The 27706-nt window shown below is 42.1% G+C and overlaps 2 protein-coding genes and 1 long non-coding RNA gene across 4 annotated transcripts; all 3 read left to right on the forward strand.

The window, feature by feature from the left end:
- The first annotated feature begins 689 nt into the window (after positions 1–689).
- On the forward strand, positions 690–17717 carry LOC132343366 (uncharacterized). 2 transcript variants are annotated; one of them, XR_009492171.1, is made up of 4 exons: positions 690–773; positions 7682–7743; positions 8246–8319; positions 15866–17717. It is a non-coding gene; the product is annotated as an uncharacterized lncRNA (long non-coding RNA). The 2 variants fall into 2 exon arrangements; XR_009492172.1 differs by lacking the exon at positions 15866–17717 and adding an exon at positions 13016–13474.
- FOXG1 (forkhead box G1) lies at positions 2043–4514 on the forward strand. The gene has a single exon (XM_024982051.2). It carries the CDS (start codon positions 2120–2122, stop codon positions 3590–3592), a length of 1473 nt encoding a protein of 490 aa, XP_024837819.1. The 5' UTR covers positions 2043–2119; the 3' UTR covers positions 3593–4514.
- Positions 17718–19783: 2066 nt separating the features above from the next.
- LOC101905308 (uncharacterized) lies at positions 19784–26998 on the forward strand. The gene is made up of 4 exons (XM_059879224.1): positions 19784–19959; positions 20025–20670; positions 20976–21145; positions 26631–26998. Exons 1-3 carry the CDS (start codon positions 19784–19786, stop codon positions 21024–21026), a joined length of 873 nt encoding a protein of 290 aa, XP_059735207.1. The 3' UTR covers positions 21027–21145; positions 26631–26998.
- Positions 26999–27706: the final 708 nt, after the last annotated feature.

Raw genomic sequence — 27706 nt, forward strand, 5'->3', positions numbered from 1 at the left:
GAAACAGTCTTTGATCAGTGTGCTCCGCACCAAATTCCAATCCCTGGGAAATGCTGGGCCTTAGCCCTGCCCCTGGCCACGGGATCCCTTTAAAGCCCTCGAATCACAATCTCCCCACTCAGTTCAACCCTCAACTGAACCTTCCAGTCCTAAAGCCCAAGAAGCTGGAATTGTGGGACGCACGTTCCCAAGGCTCCTAGGTGCCCTCCAGCAGCATTCAGGATGGGAAAGGGCTGGCTGAAGCATGAGGTTATTTCAGGATTAAGGCCCGCACAAATTAAAAACATTTGAGAAACGGAACGAAAAAGAAAAGAGGGAGTGAAAATAGGAAGGCTTAAAAAAAAAAACAAAACACCGGAAAGAAATAGACGCCCACCCTTTTTTTCCCCCCCTTTCCAATGTCAACAAGCAAAATGAAAACATTTCCAGGGTGATCGCTCACGGCTACTCGCTTCCAATTCGGATTAGAAGCTGAGAAGACGCTGGAGCGACGAGGAGAAAACGGCACCGAGTCGCCCAGAGCGTGAGCGAAGGTCTGGAGCGGGAGAGAAGGGAAGGAAGAGACGCACAGACAGATCATGTGTTACCTGGTTTATTTCGAGATTGTTTGGTATTGTTTTCTCTCTGAGCACCCCTTATTTCGGAAGGCCATCATAGGCGCCCACCACTGAGCCGCCCTCGCCTGCCACCGCCGCAGCGCCGGGAGCCCCAGGCCCGGCTTCCCGGCGGCGCCCGAGCTCTGAGCTCGCCGCCGCCCGAGCCGCAGGAACCGAGTAAGTAACCCCTGTTGGGCCCCGCGCTCGCCAGCCCACTTCCTCATCTCTTCTTTTCCAAACCTCTCCCGGACCCTCCTCCCTCAAGGTTTAGGACACCACCCCCACCCCCAACCCCGAGGTGGGCCTTTCCTCCCCGACCTTCCGAAGCCTCGTAGGAGCTTTACCTACGACATGCACGGTTTTCCTACGGGCTCAGAAATGCCGGACCCGGGCCTGCAAGGCCGACCCCGCGGAGTACTGCCTCGCCTCTTCCTCCTCCATTTCCTGCCCTCTCCCTGCACTCCCACTTCTTCTCTCCGCCGCCGCCGCTGCCGCCGCCACCGCCCCCGCTTTTAAAAATAAAATTGGATACAAACTTTAATCAATAAGAACAAATATTGACGCTCAAACGAAAATGACTCAATATAGTGAGAAGGAAGCCGAAAATGGGAGAGATCTATCCTAAGAGGGAGATTTCGGTTGAGCAGACCCGCGGGGTGGCAGGGGTGAAGTGGAGGTAGTCGGGGGCCGGGGGGAGGGGGGCGCAGAGAAGGGCCGCGGCGCTGCGTGCTCCCGCCGGAGTATCCCTACGCGGCTCCGCGCGGCCGCGAGGCCCAGAGCCGGCGGAGAGGGGGAGGTGAGCGCCCGAGGGGGCGGGAGCCGGCGGGCAGGCGGGCGGGCGGGCGGGGCGGGGCGGGGGTGGGTGGGCCCGGGCCCGCCGATTGGTCGACGGCGGGAGAGACGCTCCCGCACGCCGCCAGCTCTGATTGGCCCAGCGGTAGGAAAGGTTAAACCAAAAATTTTTTTACAGCCCTAGTGTGCGCCTGTAGCTCGGAAAATTAATTGTGGCTATAGCCGCCGCGATCGCTGTCTCCCCAGCCTCGCCGCGGCCGCTCCGGGACGCGCCCGCCCGCCGCCCGGCTCTCCCCCCCTTTGGGCTGCTGCTGCTGCTGCTGCTGTGACTGCTGCTGCGAGAGGAGGAGGAGGAGGAAGCAGCAGAGGGGGGGGGAGCGGGGGGGTGGGGGGGAGACCAAGAAGTAGAGTTGGGAGCGAGGGAGCTTCACCCCCGGGGCGGTGGTGGTTTTTTTTTTTCTTCTTCTTCTTTCTTTCTTTTTTTCTTTTCCTTTTTTTTTTTTTTTTCTTCTAATTCCTGAGGGGTGGTTGCTGCTTTTGCTACATGACTTGCCAGCGCCGGAGCCTGCGGTCCAACTGCGCTGCTGCCGGAGCGCTCAGTGCCGCCGCCGCCGCCCGCGCCCCACTCGGCACCCACCGGTCGCCGCCGCCCGCTGCGCTGCTGCCTGGCTCCCGCGCCGCCGCCGCCGCCGCCGCCGCCACCGTCGCCGTTTCCCCCCGACGACTGGGTGATGCTGGACATGGGAGATAGGAAAGAGGTGAAAATGATCCCCAAGTCCTCGTTTAGCATCAACAGCCTGGTGCCAGAGGCGGTCCAGAACGACAACCACCACGCAAGCCACGGCCACCACAACAGCCACCACCCCCAGCATCACCATCACCACCACCACCATCATCACCACCCGCCGCCGCCCGCCCCGCAACCGCCACCGCAGCAGCAGCCTCCGCCGCCGCCGCCGCCGCCGCCCCAGGCACCGCAGCCACCCCAGGCGCGGGGCGCCCCGGCCGCCGACGACGACAAGGGCCCACAGCAGCTGCTGCTCCCGCCGCCGCCGCCGCCGCCGCCCCCGGCCGCCGCCCTGGACGGGGCCAAAGCGGACGGGCTGGGCGGCAAGGGCGAGCCGGGCGGCGGCCCTGGGGAGCTGGCGCCCGTCGGGCCGGACGAGAAGGAGAAGGGCGCCGGCGCCGGGGGGGAGGAGAAGAAGGGGGCGGGCGAGGGCGGCAAGGACGGGGAGGGGGGCAAGGAGGGCGAGAAGAAGAACGGCAAGTACGAGAAGCCGCCGTTCAGCTACAACGCGCTCATCATGATGGCCATCCGGCAGAGCCCCGAGAAGCGGCTGACGCTCAACGGCATCTACGAGTTCATCATGAAGAACTTCCCCTACTACCGCGAGAACAAGCAGGGCTGGCAGAACTCCATCCGCCACAACCTGTCCCTCAACAAGTGCTTCGTGAAGGTGCCGCGTCACTACGACGACCCGGGCAAGGGCAACTACTGGATGCTGGACCCGTCGAGCGACGACGTGTTCATCGGCGGCACCACAGGCAAGCTGCGGCGCCGCTCCACCACGTCGCGGGCCAAGCTGGCCTTCAAGCGCGGGGCGCGCCTCACCTCCACCGGCCTCACCTTCATGGACCGCGCCGGCTCCCTCTACTGGCCCATGTCTCCCTTCCTGTCCCTGCACCACCCCCGCGCCAGCAGCACTTTGAGTTACAACGGCACCACGTCGGCCTACCCCAGCCATCCCATGCCCTACAGCTCCGTGTTGACTCAGAACTCGCTGGGCAACAACCACTCCTTTTCCACGGCAAACGGGCTGAGCGTGGACCGGCTGGTCAACGGGGAGATCCCCTACGCCACGCATCACCTCACGGCCGCCGCGCTCGCCGCCTCGGTGCCCTGCGGCCTGTCGGTGCCCTGCTCCGGGACCTACTCCCTCAACCCCTGTTCGGTCAACCTGCTCGCGGGCCAGACCAGTTACTTTTTCCCCCACGTCCCGCACCCGTCAATGACTTCGCAGAGCAGCACGTCCATGAGCGCCCGGGCCGCGTCTTCGTCCACGTCTCCGCAGGCCCCCTCGACCCTGCCCTGTGAGTCTTTAAGACCCTCTTTGCCAAGTTTCACCACGGGACTGTCCGGGGGACTGTCTGATTATTTCACACATCAAAATCAGGGGTCTTCTTCCAACCCTTTAATACATTAACATCCCTGGGACCAGACTGTAAGTGAACGTTTTACACACATTTGCATTGTAAATGATAATTAAAAAAATAAGTCCAGGTATTTTTTATTAAGCCCCCCCCCCCATTTCTGTACGTTTGTTCAGTCTTTAGGGTTGTTTATTATTCTAACAAGGTGTGGAGTGTCAGCGAGGTGCAATGTGGGGAGAATACATTGTAGAATATAAGGTTTGGAAGTCAAAATTATAGTAGAATGTGTATCTAAATAGTGACTGCTTTGCCATTTTCATTCAAACCTGACAAGTCTATCCTTAAGAGCCGCCAGATTTCCATGTGTGCAGTATTATAAATTATCATGGATCTTTATGGTGGATGCAGACCTTGAGAACAACCTAAATTATGGGGAGAGTTTTAAAATGTTAAACTGTAATTTGTATTTAAGAAGCATTCGTAGTAGAGGTGCCCAAGAAATTATTTTGGCCATTTATTGTTTTGTCCTTTTCTTTAAAAAGCTGTTTTTTTTTTTTTTAATTTTGTTTACTTTTAGACCAAAGATTGGGTTCTAGAAAATGCACTTGGTATACTAAGTATTTAAAAAAAAAAAGGAAAGTTGTTTCAGTTGGCAGCACTGCCCATTCAAATGAATCGGAAGGGGACAAAATTAATGATTGCCTTCAGTTTGTGTTGTGTATATTTTGATGTATGTGGTCACTAACAGGTCACTTTTATTTTTTCTAAATGTAGTGAAATGTTAATACCTATTGTACTTATAGGTAAACCTTGCAAATATGTAACCTGTGTTGCGCAGATGCCGCATAAATTTGAGTGATTGTTAATGTTGTCTTAAAATTTCTTGATTGTGATACTGTGGTCATATGCCCGTGTTTGTCACTTACAAAAATGTTTACTATGAACACACAGAAATAAAAAAATAGGCTAAATTCATATATATCTTGATACTTTTGTCTCTTTTATTAAGTAGAACTTAATTTTTAAAAGATCATTAAAGTTCTAGGGAATTCAAAGGCTTTTTCAGCCAACTGAAATTTAAACTGCTCCTTTCATTTGAACTGAGACTTTTCAAATGAAAATGATATTTCTTCCATTGTGGAGTCAAATTTTACAAGGAGCAGGCTATTTAATAAATGCTAGCTTTAAACAAAATATAGGCTTTTCAGCTGATATCTTTAAGTTTCTGTAGATATACAGCAAAAAGAGATTATTTAATTTTATGTGCATAGCTATTTACCTTGTGTTTATTTTCAAATCAGTTGATAGAATGCTTTTTATATATTTTGTTTGAGGTATCTTGTTTATAGCACTTGGCAAATTATAAATAAATATATGTATATGGTTAGATAGAAGTGAATATAATGCACACATATGTAATATATATAGACACACAGAGCCCTTCAGTTCAGGTACAATTTGCGCTATGAATGCTGCAAATATTTTTGTTTAAATATTTGTATTTATACTTTCTAAGTCAGCATTTATTTTTGTGGCTGTTTACCCACAATGAAAGAGTTCTAATAAAGATGTGCTGAAGTTGCAATATAGATTTTGCTGAAGTGATCACCTGTTGTAATGACTTGCAGATCAATGTTTATATTTTATTTTTAAATTATAACAATTTAAAGCTCCAGATGTTCAGAAGAAGTAAAATGCCTCTCTCTCCTTTTCTTTCATTTTTACATTATAGAGGTATTTCTTGATTCCCTTTTAAATATGTCTGTGTAGTTTTATCTAGAAATTTGTCCTCTTGCTTAGTCATAATTTTGTTTTAACTTGCAGTATACATATGCATGCACATACATGCATATAGATATAAATCTGAAGCGAAAACATTTTCTTGAGTTGTTTCAGCAGTCCATCCAATTGCTGTGACTCCAGAAAATAATTAGTAAACGTAACTAAAAGGTTTAGTAACTAATTGGATCCTGTGGTGAGTCTGTGGAGGACAAGTTGTTCATTTGTTACAATTGTATAGTCTGAAATGTGTTCTGCAGTAATGCAATAAGCTGGATACTTCTTACAAAGGACCCAATGAAAAATAATCTGTCCCCAAGATGTTATCGGCAAACACTTAGAGAGTCTGTCAGGAAAAAAAACAAAACAAAACAAAACCTAGGCGAGAAGCAGGCTGACTGAAACAGATTTGAAATACAACTATAGAATAGTTAATATTGGAATATGGGAATGGGTGGCCTGTGGAATGGAGAGATAGAGGAAGAGATAGCTAGAGAGAAGAAAGGGAAAGAGGATCTTGAACCTTAAAAAAAAAAAAGTCTGCTACCAAAAAGAAAGAATGAATGAGAGAGAGGAGAGAGAGATCTAAGAAAGACAGAATAAGGCCAGGAAAAAATTAAAAGAGCTGGAACCAAATATGCACAAATGGGGAAAGAACTAAAATAGACCAAGACAGCTAGTTTAATTATCTCCTTTAAGCAGACTGGACAAGATTCTATTTTCTTAGTATGAGAGCAGTTTCACCAGAGGTCCAAGTTTCTTGAAATTTAACAGTGCTTTAGGATGAAGGATGAAAGAAAATTCCACAAATAAATTGTTTTAGAAGCCAAATGTATGACTGATAATAAAAATAGTTATAGCGTCCAAGTGAATGAAGTTGGGCAAAGGAAATTCCTATTACACATTTGTGATCCAAAACAGCTCAAAGACAAGCATGTGTTTAGACTGGAAAAGGTGATGATGTATTGTTTGCTTTCACCATGGGTTTTATTTGTAGAATAAGAATGTACTGGGACTGAAGAAATATAGTCTTTTGCCTATCAAAAGCTACAAAGACAGTTGGACTCACATTGAGGTAAAGGGACATATATATACAAGACAGATTTCCCCCATAAGTATTTTTTTTTGGCCATATTAAATAACTATTATTTCTGATTGTTTATTTGCATGATCAAGAAATAGAATTCCAGTGGCAAATTTAATGTTCCGAAATCAAAAGTAAGATCGACTTCTTTGAATTGATTAGCAACTAAGGACTGGAGTAGAAAAGTTCTACTTCTATACGTGTCCAAGTTACATATACAACGGATATGATTAGAAGTAAGAATAGTTTGTTTAATATGCATACTAGATACTAAGGGGGATATACAGAAAGAAAGAACTTTGTGAAGGCCTCCTGAAGCCCAGTGTGAACATTTCATTTATCTCAATGAGTCCTATCGTCCCTCAAACTATCATCTTCAAAAACATACAGAAATCTAGCATGGCATTTAATAGATTTTTTTGCAACAAATTGGTTGTAACATTGTGTTGATATTTGTTATCTTCAACCTTTGCCAGTTAAAATTAACTTATGCTGGAAAAACATTTTGAAACTTTTTGAAGCTTTTCTTCTTTTATACTTATAACTGGTTTTAATGAGATGAAGGTTGCTCTTTTTGAGATTTTGGAACTGAAAGTGCTTAGTGATCATAACATTTGACATCTCAAATTGCAATTTCTTTCCAGGTATATTTTGTCTGCTACAAGTTAATACAAATTATTAATATATAAAACATTGAGAAAGTGACTTACTTAAGCTAGAGCAGTGAAAAGATTCTTCCAAATGTTTCTTCAACTTGTTTCAAAATTGGAAATTACCAGAATATGAAGCCTGGAACTAACAAGATATAATACAAATATCTATGCTTATGGAAGATTTCATGTGGTTTCTATGACTCGCATCAAATTGAGGGTAGAGAGATAAATAAGAAAATGAGACTTGTAGTGTTTGAGTTAATTATGTATATTTAAATTGGTGGTTATTTCACCCAAGTAGGTGGAGAAATCCAAAATATTTAGAGCTCTAAATATATAAATATGGTTTTTAAAAGTCTGTTTTCTACAACATCGTTGAAGAACTTGCATGCAATGAAGTAATTTTGCTTTTGAGAAATTAATTTTATGAATAGCTAAATTGGCTGGTTGTGTTTGGGACTCAATGCCTGTTTGAGAAATAGGCTAACAAAGGGTGAAGGTGAAGACCATTAGAGGTTTTAGAAAGGGGCTGAGACGGGTTGCTGGGGTTGTGTAACTGTGCCTAGAGGGCGGGGTTCCTGTACATTCCTACTTCACCAGATAACCTGCCCCCAACACTACTCCAGCTTCTGCCAGACAGATGGGACTCTCCAGCATGAAAATCTGCGCAACCATTCCAACAAGTAGGGTAGGTGAAACTGAAATTAAAATTCCCCCTTCTTCCCCCGCCCCTACTTGAGGCCAGATCCTGGAGATACAGAAAGAATAGGGGGTCATCTAGATTCTCCTTTTCGCGTCTGCATTCTCCCTAAGAGCTTCCAACCTGTAAGAGTTCAAAGGCGCTATCTTTAACAGTACTTCATTCTTGATTTCCTTTTGCGCGCTTTTTTTTTTTTTAAAAAGCTTTCTTTTCCCATCCCAATCATTCTCCCTTCTCTACCATCCCTCCAGAGTCTCCCCTCCCCCCTTCTCCCCCCCCCCCCACCCCCAACCACCAGCAGTTAAAATAATCCACCTCTTGGTTTTCGGCCCCCAAACCGACCTTTTCTCCACTCCAGCGGTCAGTTCACTGGGACCTTTTCCTAAGGATGTAGGCCAAGGTGGCTCATGGGAATATATGATGTAGTGTTATATTTTGAGTCTCTTTTCTGCCTTCCAATTTCTATCTTTTTTTCCCCCCTCCATCCAAGACTGTGCCTGATGTTGCCCGAAGGATGCCGAAGAAAAAGACTTCAGGACTGGAAGCGCTCTTACCCCAAGATCGGTAAGTGAAAGTGCTTTACCGGGATGTGGGTGGCCGGGTAGCTGTGCCCGACCGGCTGATTTTGACCAAGGCTCAAACTGAGACTTTGAGGTCCAGGACTAAAGTACTCTTTAAAAAAAAAACACTTTTTTTTTTTTTTTTCTTAGAGGGCGCGCTATCAGAAGTAGCTGAAAGAATGCATGATTTTTTTCCCTCTCGGCGGCAGAGAGTCACGGTGGATCCCTAAGTAAAAAGGGTGTAGACATGGAAAAAAAGGATGGTGAGGAAAGGAGAAGAATTTATATGGAGCCAGGGTAATGCGAGACTGAACTAGGTTCTAAAGGGCAAAGTAATTCATTTCGTGGAAAAGGATTTTTGAGTCTTAAGCTGCAAGAAGTCACTAAGGAGACTTAAGGTTCAAACCTGTATAAATGTATTCGCTCCCCCTATTTGAGACAAAGGTTCTTGTTCGAGAGCCAAGGGCTTGCTTCGTTTTAAAGTTTTCTTTTTCCTTTTCTTTCTTTCTTTTTATTTCTTGGTGGGATGTCCCTTCTCCCCCTATTTTCACACCAACATTGCCCACCTCCCCCAGAGCTGGCCCTCCGCTCCCAGCTCCTTGGCCTGGGTCGGGCGAGGGTCCCTGCCGGCTTTAGCGGCGTTGCTCCAGGTAGAGTCGCGGGTGGGAGGCTCTCTTTCCCTTATTCGAAGGAATAAGGAAATGAGCACCGTTCTGGGCTTGACTTCGTCCCTGCTGGGAATATCTCAGTTCCCGGCTTTGGGATCTCAGGCTAATAATTGATTCTTAATGCACACTTTGGAGACGGCGGTGTAAGCTCGAGAGCCAGGGTATCCCGAGAGTGGCTGCGGGCGCGCGAGACAGGTTGAGTCGGCCCGAAGCGAGTTTGGAGCCCTCGCCGAGGTTTCCCGTAGCCTTTCTGGCGCCTCGGGGACTTCAGCACGATGGCGGGACTTGAGGTCCTTGTGGCAGGGACCCGGCAGCGTGGTTTTCTCGGATTTTGGAATTGTGTAGAAACGTGATTTTGGCGGCCGGGTCGCGGCGGCGCTGGCGGCGCGGTGGACAGGCGCTCCCGGGACGCTGCGGCAGAGATGCCAGCAGAGGGGAAGCCGGGCGCTGCGCAGGGAGCAGCAAGGTGAGGGCGCTCTTGCCCAGGACAAAGCGGAGCTTGGAGTTTGATAGCTCGACACCGGCTGATGCCAGATAAATTGACTCCAGAAGCTTGGCCGGCGCGCTTCCCCACCTTTTCCCTTTCTTCTTATTCTTCCGTGTTCTCCACCCGCCCGCTTCCCCTCCAAAGTTGTTTCTTTTTGTTTACCTAGTGCGGTTTCCGATCTTAGCACTTGCTAGTTGATAGAACTGTTTTCTCTGTAGTAGAAACCTTTTCTCCTTTCCACTCTCTACTCTTCCATTTCGCTTTCTACCCTGTGTTTCTTTTCTGCCCAAACCTGTGGTCCGAAGTGAAGTGTTCTTACAGGAAAAGAGGTACCCTTTGGGGTAGGAATTCCCTCAACACTTTTAAAGGTGTCCCTGGGCCAGGGAAAGGGAGACAGGGGGTTAGGTGGGCAGAGCATCCTGCCTGTGCGAGGGGGATTCTCAGCAGCGATCTTGAGCTTTGAAAAGAAAGAACCATGAAGACTGGAGCTCAACATTTCCGACTGCCCCCTCCCCGTCTTCCATAAGACTCAATTTCTATGACTCAACCCCATCCTCACCTTGCCCTCTATCAAAACTTGAGGTAGACAGAAATTCCAGAATTGTTGAGATCAGGAAAAGACATTTAAAATAGCCAGTAACTCTCAAAATTATGCTTGTGTGAGAGAGAGGAGATAGGATGTCCCATGTCATTTTCATGGTGTGTTGCCTGAGGCATATAAATCTCAGCCCTCCTCTTCGGCCCTGCGGAAAAGCTGCAAGGGAGGAAAGCACATTGCACACTGCAAGATTTAGGGATTATTATCCGAATGAGAGAGATTGTTCAACTGCCAGACATGTGCGGGATATTCAGTTTCGATTTAGGTTGAATTTTTCTACACAGCACTCCTCAAATTGGGGCCATCTTCCTCAGTTTTATTCCCCTTTTCTTCTCCTCATATTGTCTAATCCTTTTAATCAGAATGTATTTAAGGTGCAAACCTATCTAGCTCCGGGTCTGGAAGGCAAGGTGTTGTTGATTCTGTTGACTGAGCAGGAAAACTAAAAACTGTAGTGGGTTTAGAGATAAACTGAGTTATCTCTCAGTTCTTTCATTTTCTCATTGCTCTGAAATTTAATGACCTGATCATTGTTGTTTGAAGTTAAATTATCTGTTAAATTAGCTCTAAACAATAACTGGTGATATTTTCCTTTTGGGTTCAGTTGCCCTTGCATCCTGTTTCCTGGATGGAAAGGAGAGGAGTCAAAGAGAACGTTTGGTCACATAATTATATAAAGATAATAAAAGTGGATATTTATGTGCTAGTGATATCATACAAGGAAAAAAATCACTTTCAAAGAAGCTGAATTTCATAAATAAGAAAAAATTTGAGGCCTGTGCTTCAGAAGGACCACACTAATTCAGGGATGAATGTAAATAAGCATCTTTGTTGATTAAGAAAAAAATGTGAACACCATATTTTCATTACAGAACCTAAATACTCAAACTCATCATACACCGGTACTTGCTAATTTAAATTAATTCTGCCCTCCAGGGATAAATATTCTCAAAAAGGAAATTTAACTTTAAGCAAAATCTGAAATGTTTCAGATGTGAATTTCTAGAAATCCAAAGTATATTTATTTCTTTGAGTCAGACACTTGTTTGTTTTGCAATCACTTTATGAAACAATTTTGGAATAACGCAGATGCTCTTCCCCCCTTCCTTGTTTCAGACTGCTTGCATATGCAGGCATAGGCATAAAAATTCCCAGGGTATGTTGAGGAAATAACATTTTTACTCTTTTAACAAAAGGCCCAAAGAACCTATAAAGCCAAAGGTACCATAGTAGTTTTAAAAAATCTTTAAAACTAATGAGCACTTTGTGTGTCTTTTACCCTTTAAAACGTGCTGAATGAATAATTAGAGGCTATAATGAAGGTTGAAAATTCAGAACATGAATAAGGTGGCAATTTTATTATTTAATACTTTTATAATTTTTATAATTAATGATGTAATTTTAAATTTGGCAAAGCTTTGTTAGAAAAAATAGAGTACTCCTCCCACCCCATCAAATATACTCTAGAAGGAATAAGGTAGAATCAGGTAGAAGTGAGAACAGGGCTTGTTTATTTATTTATTTCCAATAGTAGTAATTGTAGTAGTAGTAGTAGCAGCAGTGGAGCTGAAAAATATACTTTTAATTATACATTGGGAGCTCTGATTGCAGCTGGAAGACTAAAATCGATCATTCCTGCATCGATGGTGTGGTCTATTACTGCATTGATTTGTGTTTATTTATGCAGACTTTCAGTTATTTACTTACATATTTCAGCATCTGCCTCTTGATTATTATCACAGGTTGGTTTTAATGAAAGAGCTTATATAGGAAACACATTTGACAGATCAATTTTAAGTAAACTTGGTAGTGAATTATGGCAATCCAAAGATTTTATGAAATTACTTATTCATACTTACTTTTTAGCAATTAGGAATCTGTCTCTGATTAAAATCTCACACTACTCAAAAGCTTCCATTCTTCTCTTCAAACATTGTGCTTCTGTTTTTATAAAACAGGAAAACAGATGATTATATGATGTTAGGTGTGATAGAATGAAACTGATGAATGAGGTTTTTTTGTTTTTGTTTTTTTCCTTTGACATGACTAGGTTACCCTCATGACAATAAAGTGACCATTGGGTTTACTAATGGTATTGAAAATCAAGGAGCAATGGATTTTGAATATGGAAGTGGCAATGTTTTAAAACATCTATTACCTCTATGCCAGGGGTATGCTGAAACAGGATATTCTCAGGTTCTTCAGTACATATTAAATGCATATATTCTATTATTTAGTGTATGTCTACAATTATACCTTATGAAGATTGGCATTTCTCTTGAACTAAAAGCTCACATGTGAATGTTATCCATCAAAGTTGATTTGAACAAATAGGACAACTAAAAACCAAGGGGTGTGACTTTCATATGTAAAATGCAGTACTCTAGAAGGAATAAAAGTAGAATCAGGTAGAAGGGACAGCAGGCCTTGTTTTCTTTATGGGAGATTGAGATTCACGTGCTTCTCTTGTCATTACAAAATGTTGAAAGATGACTTGGAAATGGGGGGGAAGAGTGGCCAAATTCATCGAGGGCAATTTGCTTCTGACTTTACAGATCTTTTATTGCAGTCTGGAGGATCAATTTTTCCTTACTAATAATTTGGAATTCATCTACCAAATACGGTTAATAGTTCTCTTCGTTTCTCACGCTTCCCCTTTCTCTGGTATCCGCGAAGAATATAGAGAAAAATTAATCGAATTCTTTCTTAAGAAGGAAAGGGCCTTGAGACATGGAATTAACTCTCCTCACCCTGGTGAGTTTTCCTGAAACTGCTTATCCTCAGCATCGGTGTTCTGAGAGGTGGAGCCTCGCAGTCAGACGGCTGCAGGCAGAAGGTGGGCGAGCCCTGGGACCTTAAGCTTTGTGGAAGGTTGAAAGGAGGAGCAGAGGGAGAGCTTTGAGGTTTGTTTATTTTGTCTATTTTTATTTTTCTGTCCCGTGCCAAGCCCTTGAAGTTAACACAGAGATATGGCCCTTTAGGACCAAGCACTCAGCATTCTTTCGAGACTGAGATTCCAGAGCATCAGATGAACCGGACTTAGAGCTAAGGCGTCACCGCACCCCCCCCCTGCCCCCGCCCCTCGACTTCCTACGCACGCACCAGCTCGTCCTCACGTGCGTCGGGGTAGTGGACAGTGTTGACTTGAATTGCTCTGGCTCGCTCCAAGCCTTTCCTGTGAATGAACCCGAAAACACTCGACAGGTCGTGAATAATCGTTTTAATGAGTGTGCAAAGCGTGCGACGGGGTGCACCGAGCTGTCGGGTTAAACAAACAACTTGTACCCTGACCAAATCCGATTGTTAAAGTGCAAAGTGATGTCAGTACCATTTCCATTGCCCTTCAGAAAACCACAGATCTGACACGCGGGAGTCCAATTTTCCCCATTAAAGAAAAATAACAATATTTTCCAACCGTGTATGTGATCTTCTTTAATATTAACCTGAGCCAAACAAAACCTCATTTGGGAATCAGAGAAGTAGTCGTGTCACTGCCTCAAAAACAAATCAAAAAGGAGAAAACAAGGAAGAAATCAGAACAAATCTAAAAAACCTAACAGATTTCTTTTTGATAGCTCACACATCATTGCTGATCAATATTGTAAAAATCTTACACACACACACTGCAGCTCAGTATTGGCAAAAATCAAGTTAACTGCATCTAAAACAACTGGGATCGATCATTTGGTCCTGTATTAAAATAGAACTACCAACCTGTAAAGACTTTTTTCTATTGAAAATCTAATGGAAATATTTGCTGTTATACATTAGCCTGTGAAGGAATGAAGGGATAAGTAGTCCTCACATTTATGCTTTCAAGGAAAACAGTTTGGAGAAAAGTAATGTTAAAGGAACCCTGATGGGCCACTACCATCTAAAACAATAACAAAAAGCACAGTGAGCTCCACAAATCACACTCTCCCCTCTTTCTGCACAACTGTACTGGGGAAATATTTTTGTTTCTTTCATGTCTAGTAAAAAGATCTACTTATTTAGAATTAGTCACATGTGCTTCTTTACTTGATCATTCTTTTACCTTCTTTCACAATTCCAAACATCAACTGCCACATGACGATTAAGAAAATAAAACCTCAAAAGATTATTTTAAAAAATTATTTTTATGTATCTTCTCTAAAAATTTTGTGCAGAAATGTGTAAAGTGTTACCCTTGCCAGCACCTCATATACATCCACAAATCAAACAAAATGACCCAGATGCTTGGAAATCAGTGTATCAATTCCAAATAACTAGCTCCTTCAACTCAGTAACAATATAGGGAGATTAAGGTTTATATTTTCATTGGATTAAGTATTACAGATTACACGTTTTTCTTCTAAGACTGAAAACATATCATGTCCTGCAGTCTGAAGTTTATTCATCCTCTTATAATTGTAGTCAGCTTGTAGGAATAAAATGTTAGGGATATTGTACATTTGAATATAGGAGCTCAGCAGCATTTGCTCAGTTAACTGCTATTGCATAGGTGGTTATCTATGTATCTGTCTTTCTGACCATCTATTTCACATACAAATATGTCCATATACAACCAACTGTAATTAGGTGGATTAACCCATCTGAAACATATAACTGAGGTATCTGACGGAATAAGCAGTCTCATGTGGAAGCCGTTGTTATGGTTGCTAGTTTTTATACATCTCTGTCAATTTAGCACCAACTGGATAAATGGAAGGTACTGAAATTCAGTTTCCATCATCAAAACTTGGAAAAGACAACCAGTAGGTTAGGACAGTGTTTTTGTTGATTTTGACTGCTATCTGGTGAATGTCTGTATCAGAATATCAATTCAGAATAGCCTTTAATTACTAGGAAATTTGACAAAAATGACTGTCAAAAATTAGGGGCTTGCATTTTTATTGTTTTAAGTATTTTTGGACACACAACAGACTGTGCAGTTATTACCTAAACAGATTTCTTCTCTGTAGGCTGACTGAGTTGAGGAATTTTAGGAGTCACTGAAAGAGCCGAATCCATTTCTGTTTTAGATTCACAAACAGCAAAGCTAGAGGGTGCGTCTGTTTTTGTGTGTATATATGTAGTTAAAGAACTGCACTATCAAAACATTAATTATATTTGAAAGATAGCAGAGAGCTTGTTGTGCAGAGAATTGCATTATTGAATTTATATTCCATGGAATGTGTCTGTGGAGAGGGCTGAAATTGTATACCTGTCTTATATGATGCACCCTCTTCAGTGAGATGTGTAATAAGAGCAAAGAGATGAAGGAGGCAAACTTAGAGAGGAGAGATCTCAGGTATTTGGATGGTCCTAAGCAGAAGGAATTCACGTGCAAATGCAAATGACTGAAGAACAAACCTGGGGTCTTTGTTCTCTGTCAACAAAAACAAATGTATTTTTTCCCCTTTATCAAACAGATCACAGTGATCTTAGCTGAATTTGGAGCACGTTGTGGGGAGAGAGAGAGACTAAGTGACTAAGAATATTCCAATTACCATAGTTCTGATCCCCAAGTCCTGTTTATTTCACAGCTGCCAAATTTTATATCCAAAATTTAGATTCTCTTCCTCCCAAATCCTACATTGGTATGAATCATCACTGATCATTTTTAGTTTTTGGCTTAATTACTAGTTTTCAGCTTTAAATTACCAATAAACTAATTAATCTGACTAATCTTTCTAAACTTCTGTTGAGTAGTATAATAGCAGCAACAACAACAAAAATAACAACTGCAGCAATAATGACAAAAATAAAATGTTAATAATAATAATACAAACAATAATAGCATAAACAATTTTAAAATATTTTTTCTGGCCAACAGGATGAAGACGGAATCTATTTCAGTCTGAAATTTGTGTTTCATGGCTGCAGTTGGACATTCCTCTGATTTCTTTTATCACTGGTTAGATGGATGATCCGTTCCTGCCCAACTTGTGTTCTAATAGACTCCCCTGGTCTAACATGGTGGATCTTTTTAGTGTCACTGAGTACTTTTGTGTCCCCTCTTCACTGCTATGGGCATGTCCCCCTTGGACACTATTCCCAAATAAATCAACCCAGGACCGGCCTGGAAGCAGAGACAGGTGAAGGGATTCTTGAGTAGAAGGACCTGGTACCTTCTGGATGGAGCTCTTCTGGTGAATGGTCAAGTTGTCATATTTGGGACTCACATTCACAAAGCTAAGAAGTTTGAGAAGGGCATAGGAACTAAGGTTCCATGAATCAAAAGAGAATTCTGGCCCTAGGGAACTCAGGTCATTGGGTGAGACATAAAAATAAAAAATTAGGGCCTCCAGGATGAGCTCTGATTTCTTTAGAAATGGAGGGATGCAAAGAGGACAGTAAAGTGGAGGGAGTAGAAGTAGCGGAAGGAAGGAGACCAGGTGGAAGATGTTAGTACCTGGTGATAATCTAGCTGGTAAAGTTGACCCATCTGTTTAGGAGGAGGGAGAGGTGCTTTTATCAGTTGTAAACCTGTCAAGGTTTATTGTTCCAGGTACAAGAACAGCCACCAGTTCCTGAGATGAGGCTGGAAGGAATCTGCCACTGAGTTTGTATCTGCAGGCATCTAACTCTCCTCTCAGCCCAAAGTTCTCCCCATGTCCTGAGCCCCCTATGCACCCCACCCCCAAGAAAAAGGAAATGAAAGAAAATAAAAAGGGGATAGCGAGAGAATTAAGACTCAGTGTTTGTCAGGCAGATGTTGGGGTCAAAGCACGTTGTTTGGGTAACTGCTTTCATTTTGGAGGGGAACGAAAGCTGGTTAGAAGAGGACGGGCCGTTGTGGGAGAGGAGAGCAAAAAATAAGAGAAATTCCTTGGCAGCGGAAGGAATTTGGGTAGGACAAAATGGAAAAGAGCTGTAGCAACAGAAGGACAGTTTAAAAGGAAAGAAGGGTGATCGTAAGATGTGTTTGCATTGTTCTGTTTTTCTGCAAATTAGTGTAGCCTTGAAAGCAGGAGAAAAGATCTTCATGCCTTGTTAAAACACAATTACAAAAAGAAAGGCATATTATCAATAGCCAGTTTTGTCTTCAAGAAAAGTCTTTTCTTTAGATATTATCATATACACGCAATCCATAACTAAACCAAATGGCAGTTGAAGGAAGGGAGGGGAAAAAAGGAACCAACTCCCCTGCTGGTCTTACGTAGAGTGCATCTATCTCCTCACCTTTCACAGCAGGGAGGGTGAAGGATCTTTTTTCATTTCCATCTAGTCTTTTCACTTAAAAAAGTATGAAAATATTACAGTTCATGAGACTGTTTCTCACGAAAGAGCAGAGAATGAGGAGCTTTCATTTCTAGGGATAAATTTACTGAGGTGATGCTCAGTTTGCTACAGGAGAAAGACAACTTTGGTTGCAACTGTATATTGCTCTGCTTTTCAGTGGCACCCCCCCCAGACCTTCTCTGTGCACTAATAATAACTAATAACTACTAAGTTCACTTCACTCTTCTGGAAGTACAACTCTGCAATTTGAAATCAAACTGGAGCTTTCCATATAAAATCCAACTCTAATTAAAACATTTTATGGAAAATATTCTCAGTTATTGTGATTGTTTTTATTCATTTGAATTCTTCCTTGATTAAAAGACAGCTATCATTTGTTTCAGTCAGAAAATTAAAAGAAACCAACAACGTCAGTAAAAGTAGCCCTCAGTCCTGTTATGTACATTCCCAAAATATGGCTTTTAAGAATTTATTTTCAAACAATTTGGTTTTAATTGTACATATCTGAGAACCTGAGTCATTGGAGACATGCCTAACTAAAATAAACTAAATTAATACATTTATAATGGGAATATTTGACAGTAAAGAAACAATAAAAGCAGACATTTCAAAAAGTAGTAAAAGTTATGCAGACATTCACCTGCACTGTTTATGCACCCATTTAACAAAATTAGTAGGCTTCTATAACCCAGTATCTTAAAAACATCATTAGCCAACAAATATAAATACGTATGCACATATTCCATACGTACTATGCTGAATATAGTTTAAACATGTACACTTTAGAAACTAAGAACTAAACATATTAGTATTTCTAACTTTTAACCACCAATAATTGGTGTTTGTGATTTGTAAACACTGAAGGAAAGCCAGAACCATGACATTCTGCTTGGACTGTACTGTGAAGCAAATATAGGCTTCTTTCTGTTCAGGGTATGCAGGAGTGAGGAACTTAGCAGTGAGTGGAGTTAAGATCTCTTTATGTTTTCAGTAAATGAAGATGTAGTCATTTCATTCTTTAAACATTCATATTCTACTATTAAATAAAAGAAATATATACAGTTTCAAAGACAAGAGAGGTAAGCCCGAGTAAAACTATTATATCACAGAAAAGGAGTGGTTTCAAATGATGCTAACATTTTTTCCAACAAAGAATTTTTCAAGGCAGATACAGGTAGATCTGTTGCACAAGTGACACAATAAATATTTTTAAAATGGGCTGTGGGGGGTGTTTAATGACACTCTGAATATTTATGAGTAATACTCCTTTGAAGAAGGTTGTGTGACTATCACACTCCATAAAAATGGAGGATGGGGTGAAGTTTTGAGGGTAGAAATGTCCAAGCATCCTAACTATTACTAATGGTGGGTGGGTGTGACCTGTGTACAAAAGGAAAGGATTCCATGCCAAGAGAGTAGCTGCAAAGGTCTATTGGTCCCATCCTGTTTATTTTCTTTTGGGTACACATTTCAAAAACAAATCCTTTCCACTAGGCTCTCATTTTGCAGTTATGGTTTCACCGACAGTAGCGGGCTTGTATTAAAGTGCAATCCAATGCATCAGTCCAGTTTTGAAAAGAAGACAATGGACGTGAAAAATAAAGTGACAGTCTTATCAATGAAATCCTCATTGGCAGTTGGAGGACAGGGAAGGAGGTGGCTTCAAAACAGGGTAGTGGGAGGAGAGCAATACTCTAGGTGAGTTTTTTGGGAAGATGCTAAGTAAAATGCTGTTCAGAAATTGGGATTAATCGAGCAGTTTAAATACAAATCTGCCGGAAATCGTGCTCTGAGAGAATGAAAATGAAGAAATTTATGCATATTCTAATTTTCCCTCTTTGGCTGCTATTTTGGAGGAAGAGACTTCTTTTGCTGATGGTGGGACTTTTTTGTTCTGCACAGGAAATGTGTAAATGAACAAAAATGTGTGTGTGTTTTTTTCCCTTTCCATCTCTCTCCTCCATCCCTCCTCCCCCTGCTTTCAACAATCAGAAGTGGTTAGGGTCCTACAGACCCCAGGGTTTCTCTCCATTCCCAAGATGAGAGGGAGCAGGCAGTGCAGGAAGGGGAGTTAGGGCTCCTATTGGTCACTAACATTTGTAAATTAACCTAGAGTTTCCATCCCATCTTTGGACATTCAGAGAGAGTAGAGTGCGGAAGTGTCATACATTTAATGTGATGAAAAATCATCTCGAAAGCTATTTGCTCTCACAACTGAATTCTCAGTTTACGCCTAGGGTGGGGGTGGGGGTGTCTTAAAAGTGATGAGCGACGTTGCGGGATCCACTGACCATCACTACTGAGTCCAAACACTTTTCCTTTTGTGCCTTTGGGAACACACAGGGCCGGTGCATTTTAATCATATTAAGACCAGTAAGAAACTCTCCAGCTCTCCTATTTTGATGTACGTCGCCCAGTACTGAGAACGAGTGAAGTGGAGTGCACAGGTCCTTTTGTGTTCTGTGAAATATGTCAGGGACTGCCGAGACGGTCCAATGAAGTGTGTGGGATGAAGGTAGGGGCGGGGGCGACTCGTTCCGGGGGGAGAGGGCGCTCCGACGAGGGAAGAGAGAGTTTGAGAGGGTGGAAGAGAGAGGCGCTCCCTGTCCTCTCGCTCCGCATATGCAGGCCAGGCCGAGAGCTTCAATTAATTCGGGATCGGAGAAGACAGAGACAAGACTCCGAGTTTCTACTGTTTCTAGATGCCCGGATAAAAACCCTGGAGCCAACTTTCATTCTTAACAATTTAGTTTCAAAAAGGCTCCTCGGTGCCCCCTCTGCCTCCTCCGCCGGTCGCAAAGCACTGCGCGAGCCCGGGGCGTCCGCCGAGGCCGGAGTCGGTACTCTCCGCCCGGTCCTCCAGCGGCTCAGCCGTCTCGGCCGCGGCCTTGGAAAAGGCGGCCAGAACAAAGCCCACGCTACGAGCCCCTGCCTCAGATACATTTTCAGCGGCCGCGTCGGAGCCTCAGACCCCCAGAGGGCCAGCTTTCCAGCACCCGGCCCGCCGTGACCCCGCCCCGTCGCCCACTCGTCTTTCTCCCTCAGGAAGAGAGCACCGAGCGGCCGACGCAGAGCAGGATTTCACCCCAACCCCGCCCGCGAGACTGGGGTCCCGGGCGTCCGTTCTCCTCCGCGTACCGGTGTGGGGGAGGAGGAGGAGGGATCGCAGATTTGCCCAGGAGAAGATGGGAGATGAGCGCGGATCCTCTCTGCAGACCTCCCGTCAAGGTTACCGCCACCTCTAGGAACCTCTTCGGAAAAGCTCCAAAATGCCTATTTTGCAGAAAGCCTGCTATGGTGCGATGGGGCCTGGTGCTCAGAGAACTCTCAAGAGGCCTCGATGTCTTGGTGCTTGAGTCAAGCCCTGCCCAGGCCCATTTCTCCCGCGCATCCCAGGTCCTGCACTTCCGGTCCCCCCGGCGGGCGAGGAGGGGTACCCTGACTCTCCCCTCCCCAGCACTTCCGGCCCGTGGGCTTCTGCGGTCCCGCCCAGTCACCCTGCTGAAGAATATTTTTGAGAGCTGTTTTATATAACTTTTCTGTGGCCGGTGGGAACTTTACCTGTTCCATTCATTTCTTTTTGACTTTAATTTCTACGCCTCCTTAAACTTGGGAGGGTGGGCGGGCGGAGTAGAGGAGGGCCAGAGGTTTAAAGAAAAAGCTCATTGAAGAAAAATCTTTCTATTTTTTTGTCTTTTCAGGTCACCTTTCCCCTTTCCGAATTCCCCGCACCAGTTCACACCAGCAACTGAGATTTAGGCCTGTTTTCCTGAAGGGCCTCAGCCAGTCCCTGCACTTAGTAGGCATGCAATAAACCTTGAAAGCCCAAATGAATGATGCTGCTTCCCTAGGCACATGGTACTTAGGGGTGGTAGGTATTCTCAGGAATCAGCTGACGTTTATTTCCATTATTTTATTGAATTCAGTTGAAAGGTTGATAATTTTTTTTGTATGGGCATTTTGATGTTTTTTAGGGACTCCTCAAAACAGTGGGGGGAAATCTCTTATTAGAGTTATTCAAAGTGTCTTCTTGAACTTTTTCATATGCATGAGGTAAAATGCTGTGATTTTTTAGAATTTGGGGGTTTATCAGCCCTTTTGTGACTTTTCCTTTACATTTTGCGTTCTTTTTAAAGTTTTACCTTCTGTGGTAAGAGGTCAAGGCCTTATGAAGTTAATCTCTTGTAGACAATTTGAGACAAAAACTAAGATTTCTCTTTTGCTTTCCTGCTATGTTACCGTTTAATCCTTGTCAAACTTGATCACTTCTGCATCATTCTACTGTGTCTTCTGCATCATTCAGCTGTTCTCATTCTTTATGATAGCATTTGTTTTTAAATGCTGTAAGAACTTTATGTAACCAGGAGAGAAATTTTCATAGTTGTGATTCAGACAGTCAACACATGTTAAATGCATATTTTCCCGAGCACCAGTTGTGTAACCTATAGATTAGTCCTTAGGGCATTTACTGTCCCACTTTCATTGACTGTAAAATAGTGAAAATATATAACCAAAAAGCTAATAACCATGAAAGTAATTTGAAAGGTTATAATTGCTAATCAAATTTAAAGTGTATTTATTAGCATCATTATTCAGAGGCATCAGAGGGATACAAATAAGACCTGTTCTTATCCTCTGGGAACTTACAGTCTAGTTGGGCATAAATAATGTGAATATAAATTAATAGAAACAGCTACTAAGCAATGTTCAGTGTCTGGCATATTGAAAACATTCAGTAAACAATTGCCTCACAAATTAATTTGCAGTCGTGTCATTCTTTTAACCGAAATATGATACTGGTAAGAAATACAGGAAGGATTAATTAGGAAAACTTTCATGGAGAAAATGAATCTGTCCTTTATGTACCACATAGGAAGATTGAAAATGCAAGCTGTTTGTGTTCAAGGGGGTAAGGGTGGCGTAAATGGAGAATGAGAAAGATATTTGATGAGATGGAATTTTGGTGGTAATTTGTAGGAAACCTTGCAGATCATGCAGAGGAGTTTGTATTTGATAGTAGAGGTGATGGTGACCTGTGGTGGCCCTGTAAGCAGAGGATGGCATGATTAAAATTGAGATTTATGTTTAAAATGATTCTAGCCAGCAACTGAGCATAGTGAAAATTGAGGGAGAAAGAGTATGAAAAAAGATTCTGGTTGCAGTTCTAGAATGGTGTATTTATATAGAGTGACTGTAGACAGAGTCATCATTAGGCCCTTTCTTCTCAGTTTTTATACAGTGGAAATTACATCGAAATAATAAAATCAGTAAGGAGTCTTGAATAGGATAAGAGCCACAGACCACTGGAATATGTGTTACTACTTTTTTCTTCATTGTTGGTGTGATAGGGGATGTTAGATGTTGACTGATGGTTACTAATCTCAGGATATCTTCATCACCAGTTACAGCTCAAGAAACCTTTCTCATTTCGCATATTTACCCATGATCCAGTTTCAGTGGTTGTCAACTGGGTGTGATTTTGACACACCTCCATCAACCCATGTGGGCACTTTTGGCAATGTCTGGAGACATTTTTAGTTGTAACAACTGTGGGACACTATTGGCATTTAGTAAGTAGAAGCCAGGGATAGATATTACTAAATATCTTACAATTCAGAGGAGAGACCCCTGATAACAATGAATTACCTACTCTCCAAAAGCAATTGTACTGAGGTTGAGAAACCTTCAGTGGGAATGAAGCATGAACTCTTAACTCTGGAAAACTACCCAAGCAGTCCCAGAACCTAACTTCTATTATAGTATCAACTTTGATGGAAGAAATGTTTTGTTTAGTGAGTCAAATGTACCTCTGAAAATGGCAGTGTCTCTTCTTAGCCCTGAGGTCTTAGAAATAGGAAAATCAGAAGGGTACCTGCTTAGATTTTCTACTTTTTATAAAATGGAGTTAGAAATATTCCTTGAGGATTTTTCATCTCCATGTTATTTATTAAATTAATAAAATGTGCCTTTGGAGTTGCTTAGCAACTTAATGGAAAGCTTGCTTTTTAGAAGTTCATTTGTTTGTTTAAAACTAGGGTAGGTTGCATATTATTAGCTACATTACATAAATCAACAAAGAAATGTACACTGAAAACGGAATAAAATGTTTCAACACATTTTCTGCTCTCCGTGTCTAGCAATTAAAACATTCTAATTGTCTGGTAGAATTGCATCAAATATTCGACAAACATTATTTACGTATGAAATTTCAACATAATATTGAGAATGTAAGAGAACCAAAGAGGAAAAATTCAGCAGATTTTTCATAAAGTATGTGTTTATCTTAACCTTTCTTCTTCAAATATCTTATCTACTAAGTACTTTTATCAGGCACTAATTATACTCTTTCTGAAAAGAATTTCTCCAACACCCTTCAGTGCCTGCACCCTTTAATCATATCTCATTACATCTACCTAATCCATATCTTTTTCACATTGCCAGGGCTCATTAACAGTTTTAAAAGCTAATCTTAATCTTGGACACTGTTATTCCTTGTAATCGAGATGAAAATAATGCCAATAATATTTTATTTCTAAAATGTAGTGGATCATTAAAAATTTGTTCTGAAGTCATTTCTTCTTTAAATATTAATGAGAAATTAACTTTCAAACATGCATTAAACTAGCAGGAACAGTGAGATGTGTCTGAAAACCCTGAAGCACCTTTTCGAAGGAGAAGTTATTTTTATAAGCTGTTTTAACAGTGGATCATCAGTCACTTTGAAGGGAAGTGATCCTTGATTAACAGTTGGCTGATACTGTGCTTCCACAGATGTGTGGCAGTAATACAGGTGCTCCCTATGAAACAGGACAGGTAGTTCACAGTATCTGAGCTTTCTTTTTCTGACTGAAAAATGTTAAAGCATAAAGCCTTCATCTTTGTGTATTACCCCATTAAATTGTTGTAGACAAGACAAACCAAATGTCCCACTCAAATAATGAACAGTAAGCACCATGTTTCCCATGACTTTAAAGAAAACATTGTAAGTGTGGCCAGTACTTTATTCCTTTTGATTTTCCATTTTCCGAAAAGAAAATGGATCAAATGTTCTATTACATGACCAAAGTAGAGCCTCATGATGATGACTTTTTAGGACTTGAAAGTGAAATCCTGCCTCTCAGAATATAACTACTTAGGACTAACATGTTACTTGGATGGAAGATTCCTCCACTACTATAACTGAGATTGTTCCTTTTTTTCTTTTTTTTTTAATTTTATTTTTTAACTTTACAATATTGTATTGGTTTTGCTATATATCAACATGAATCCGCCACAGGTATACATGTGTTCCCCATCCTGAACCCTCCTCCCTCCTCCCTCCCCGTACCGTCCCTCTGGGTCATCCCAGTGCACCAGCCCCAAGCATCCAGTATCGTGCATGGAACCTGGACTGGTGACTCGTTTCACATATGATATTATATATGTTTCAATGCCATTCTCCCAAATCATCCCACCCTCTCCCTCTCCCACAGAGTCCAAAAGACTGTTCTATACATCAGTGTCTCTTTTGCTGTCTTGTATACAGGGTTATTGTTACCATCTTTCTAAATTCCATATATATGCGTTAGTATACTGTATTGGTGTTTTTCTTTCTGGCTTACTTCACTCTGTATAATAGGCTCCACGTTCATCCACCTCATTAGAACTGATTCAAATGTATTCTTTTTAGTGGCTGAGTAATACTCCATTGTGTATATGTACCACAGCTTTCTTATCCATTCATCTGCTGATTGTTTCTTGAAAGTAATCTCTAAGTCTTAGGACAAGTTTAATGGTTTGTTATTTATTTATGCAGGTACTATCTAGCTATAGTGCTTTTAAAAAACCACAAGACAAAAGTCATTTGTCCAAAAAAACCAATTTTTGGACTAGTACCTCAAGTTCTGATTCGGTGGTAGTGAAGATGTAATAAAACTTTAATTCTGCTCTGATTTTTTCCCCATTCATTAATTTTACCAGATAGTACAGTTGTTGTTGTTGTTAAGTCATTAAGTCATGTAGCCCTCCAGGCTGCTCTGTCCCTGGGATTTCCCAGGCAAGAATACTGGAGTTTGTTGCCATTCCCCTCTCCAGGGGATCTTCCTGACCCAGGGATTGAACCTTCATCTACTGCATTGGCAGGCAGATTCTTTACCACTGAACCACCTGGGAAGCTCATATAGTACAGTAGTTATCTTTTATTTCAGTTGTTTAATTAGATATTTCTTTAGTTTTTTTTCCTTTGGAATATATTATTTTCCTTAAAGAATTCTGTGGTTCTGATTTCTCTCCATTTATATGGTTCAGCTTATTATTACCTATGCTGCTGCTGCTGCTAAGTCACTTCAGTTGTGTCCGACTCTGTGTGACCCCATAGACGGCAGCTCACCAGGCTCCCCTGACCCTGGGATTCTCCAGGCAAGAACACTGGAGTGGGTTTCCATTTCCTTCTCCAATGCATGAAAGCAAAAAGTGAAAGTGAAGTCGCTCAGTCCTGTCCGACTCTTAGCGATCCCATGGACTTCAGCCTACAAGGCTCCTCGGTCCATGGGATTCTCCAGGCAAGACTACTGGAGTGGGGTGCTATTGCCTTCTCCATTTAGGAAACTGTTATTAAGCAGAACCAAGTGATAGCTAGTTAGTTTCTTTTGCTGTGTCTTATCTTTTGCAGTGGTTAAAAATTGAACTAAGATAATTAGATTTTTAGAATCTGTAGCATAATGTTTTTAAAATTACTCTTTTGACATTTTTTTCTTTTAAATTATTTTAATTTCCTTACTCATCAGTTTTGAGGAGGGTAACTTTGCACATGTTCAGTTAAACACAACATGTTTTCCTGTGTTCTTTTTTGCTTTACTGAAATAGCTCGAATATTCAGATCTTATCAAATTTTTACAGTGACACCATAGACGATGCTTGCTTTAATAGAATTTCCCTCCCTTCATTATGAATTAGTTCTACTAATAAAAATACAATTTAGTATGTAATATACTATAACATCATAATTAAAAATTGCAAATATAGTATTAATATATAGTTTAAAATTGTTTGGGGGCTTCTCTGGGGGCTCAGTGGTGAAGAGTCTACCTTCCAATGCAGGAGACGCAGGTTCGATCCCTGGGTCGGGAAGATCCCCTGGAGAAGGAAATGACAAGCCACTCCAGTATTCTTGCCTACAGAATCCCATGGACAGAGGAGCCTGGCGGGCTGCAGTCCATGGGGTTGCAAAAGAGTTAGACACGACATAGTGACTAAACAACAACTGTGTTTGTTTTTGTAAATTAATTTTTATCTTTGTCTATTTCTCTTATTAAGAAGTTTTACCTTTTTTGTACTGATTATCTATTTTCTTGTCCTTTTCATGTTGTTATTTTCAGAGATTTCTCACATAGGTCAGTTCGATGAAGCTTGATGGCAACAGTTGTTCACTTTGAATCAAAGAATAACTCTTAATTGGTGTGCTGTCATCAACCAGAAGTTTCCAAGTATGTGTCCTCCAATTCAAAGAGAAGAAGCTGGATGCAAGCAAACATACTCATGGTGACTCTCTGCACATGATGCATCTCCAGAGAAAGTTGCTTCAACATTCTTTTTTGTTTTCGGAACACTTCTTACAATATACCCCAACTACTGCATAGCATCCTACGTTCATCCAGATTTGTCCCAGGTCTGAATTCTTGGTCTTCCTGCCACCCTCTAATTCCACAGATAAAGAAGAAATAATAATAAAGGAATAAAAATCGTTTGTTTCTGTCTGACTGAATCATTCCAGTCTTGAAGCCCCCTGGTGGGTTAATTAGCCCTATTATTATATTTACTATCTCCCACACACGTGTGTGGAAAAGTGCTCCTCTTGGCACTTTTCTAGGTGGATAAGAGAACATTACAACATATGGCACTGGACTTTGCTCTTGAAATAGATGGTACTTTGGCAGCCTAAAGCTTGAAGGAGCTTAGTTTTTCATTGATAAGGGTGGAAGTGGCCTAGGATCATCTATCCCTGATGTATGCCAGCTGTGATTTCAAATATTCTTAGTGTGGGCTTTGGTACCATTAGGAAGAGAAACATAGTATCTCTTGTAGGAAGAATTTGGAGAGATTTACCCCAGCAATCAAGATGGTTAAGATGATTAACTAAATTCTGTGGATATACTGCTTCTACCCTAACTGAAAGAAAAAGAGAACAGCTGCTAACTCATTTCTCACAAATAGGCATGATTTTTCAGTGAGTATTATCTTATCCTGGAATTAATTCTTTGGGTTCTTGCCATTGTGTTTTGTCCTTATAGATTAGAATGACAGAGGTATTAGCAAGAAATTTGAAATTGACACTAGATAAGATCAGCTTTTGATTGTTAAATTTCAAGATCAGCACAAATCATCTGGAGGATGTGCAAAGCTGTCTTAAAATAACAAATTCCTGTGCAGCAGGGTTTGACATAAATTGAAGGTA

This window comes from Bos taurus, chromosome 21 (assembly GCF_002263795.3).
Source record: "Bos taurus isolate L1 Dominette 01449 registration number 42190680 breed Hereford chromosome 21, ARS-UCD2.0, whole genome shotgun sequence".
Taxonomy (NCBI): domain Eukaryota; kingdom Metazoa; phylum Chordata; class Mammalia; order Artiodactyla; family Bovidae; genus Bos; species Bos taurus.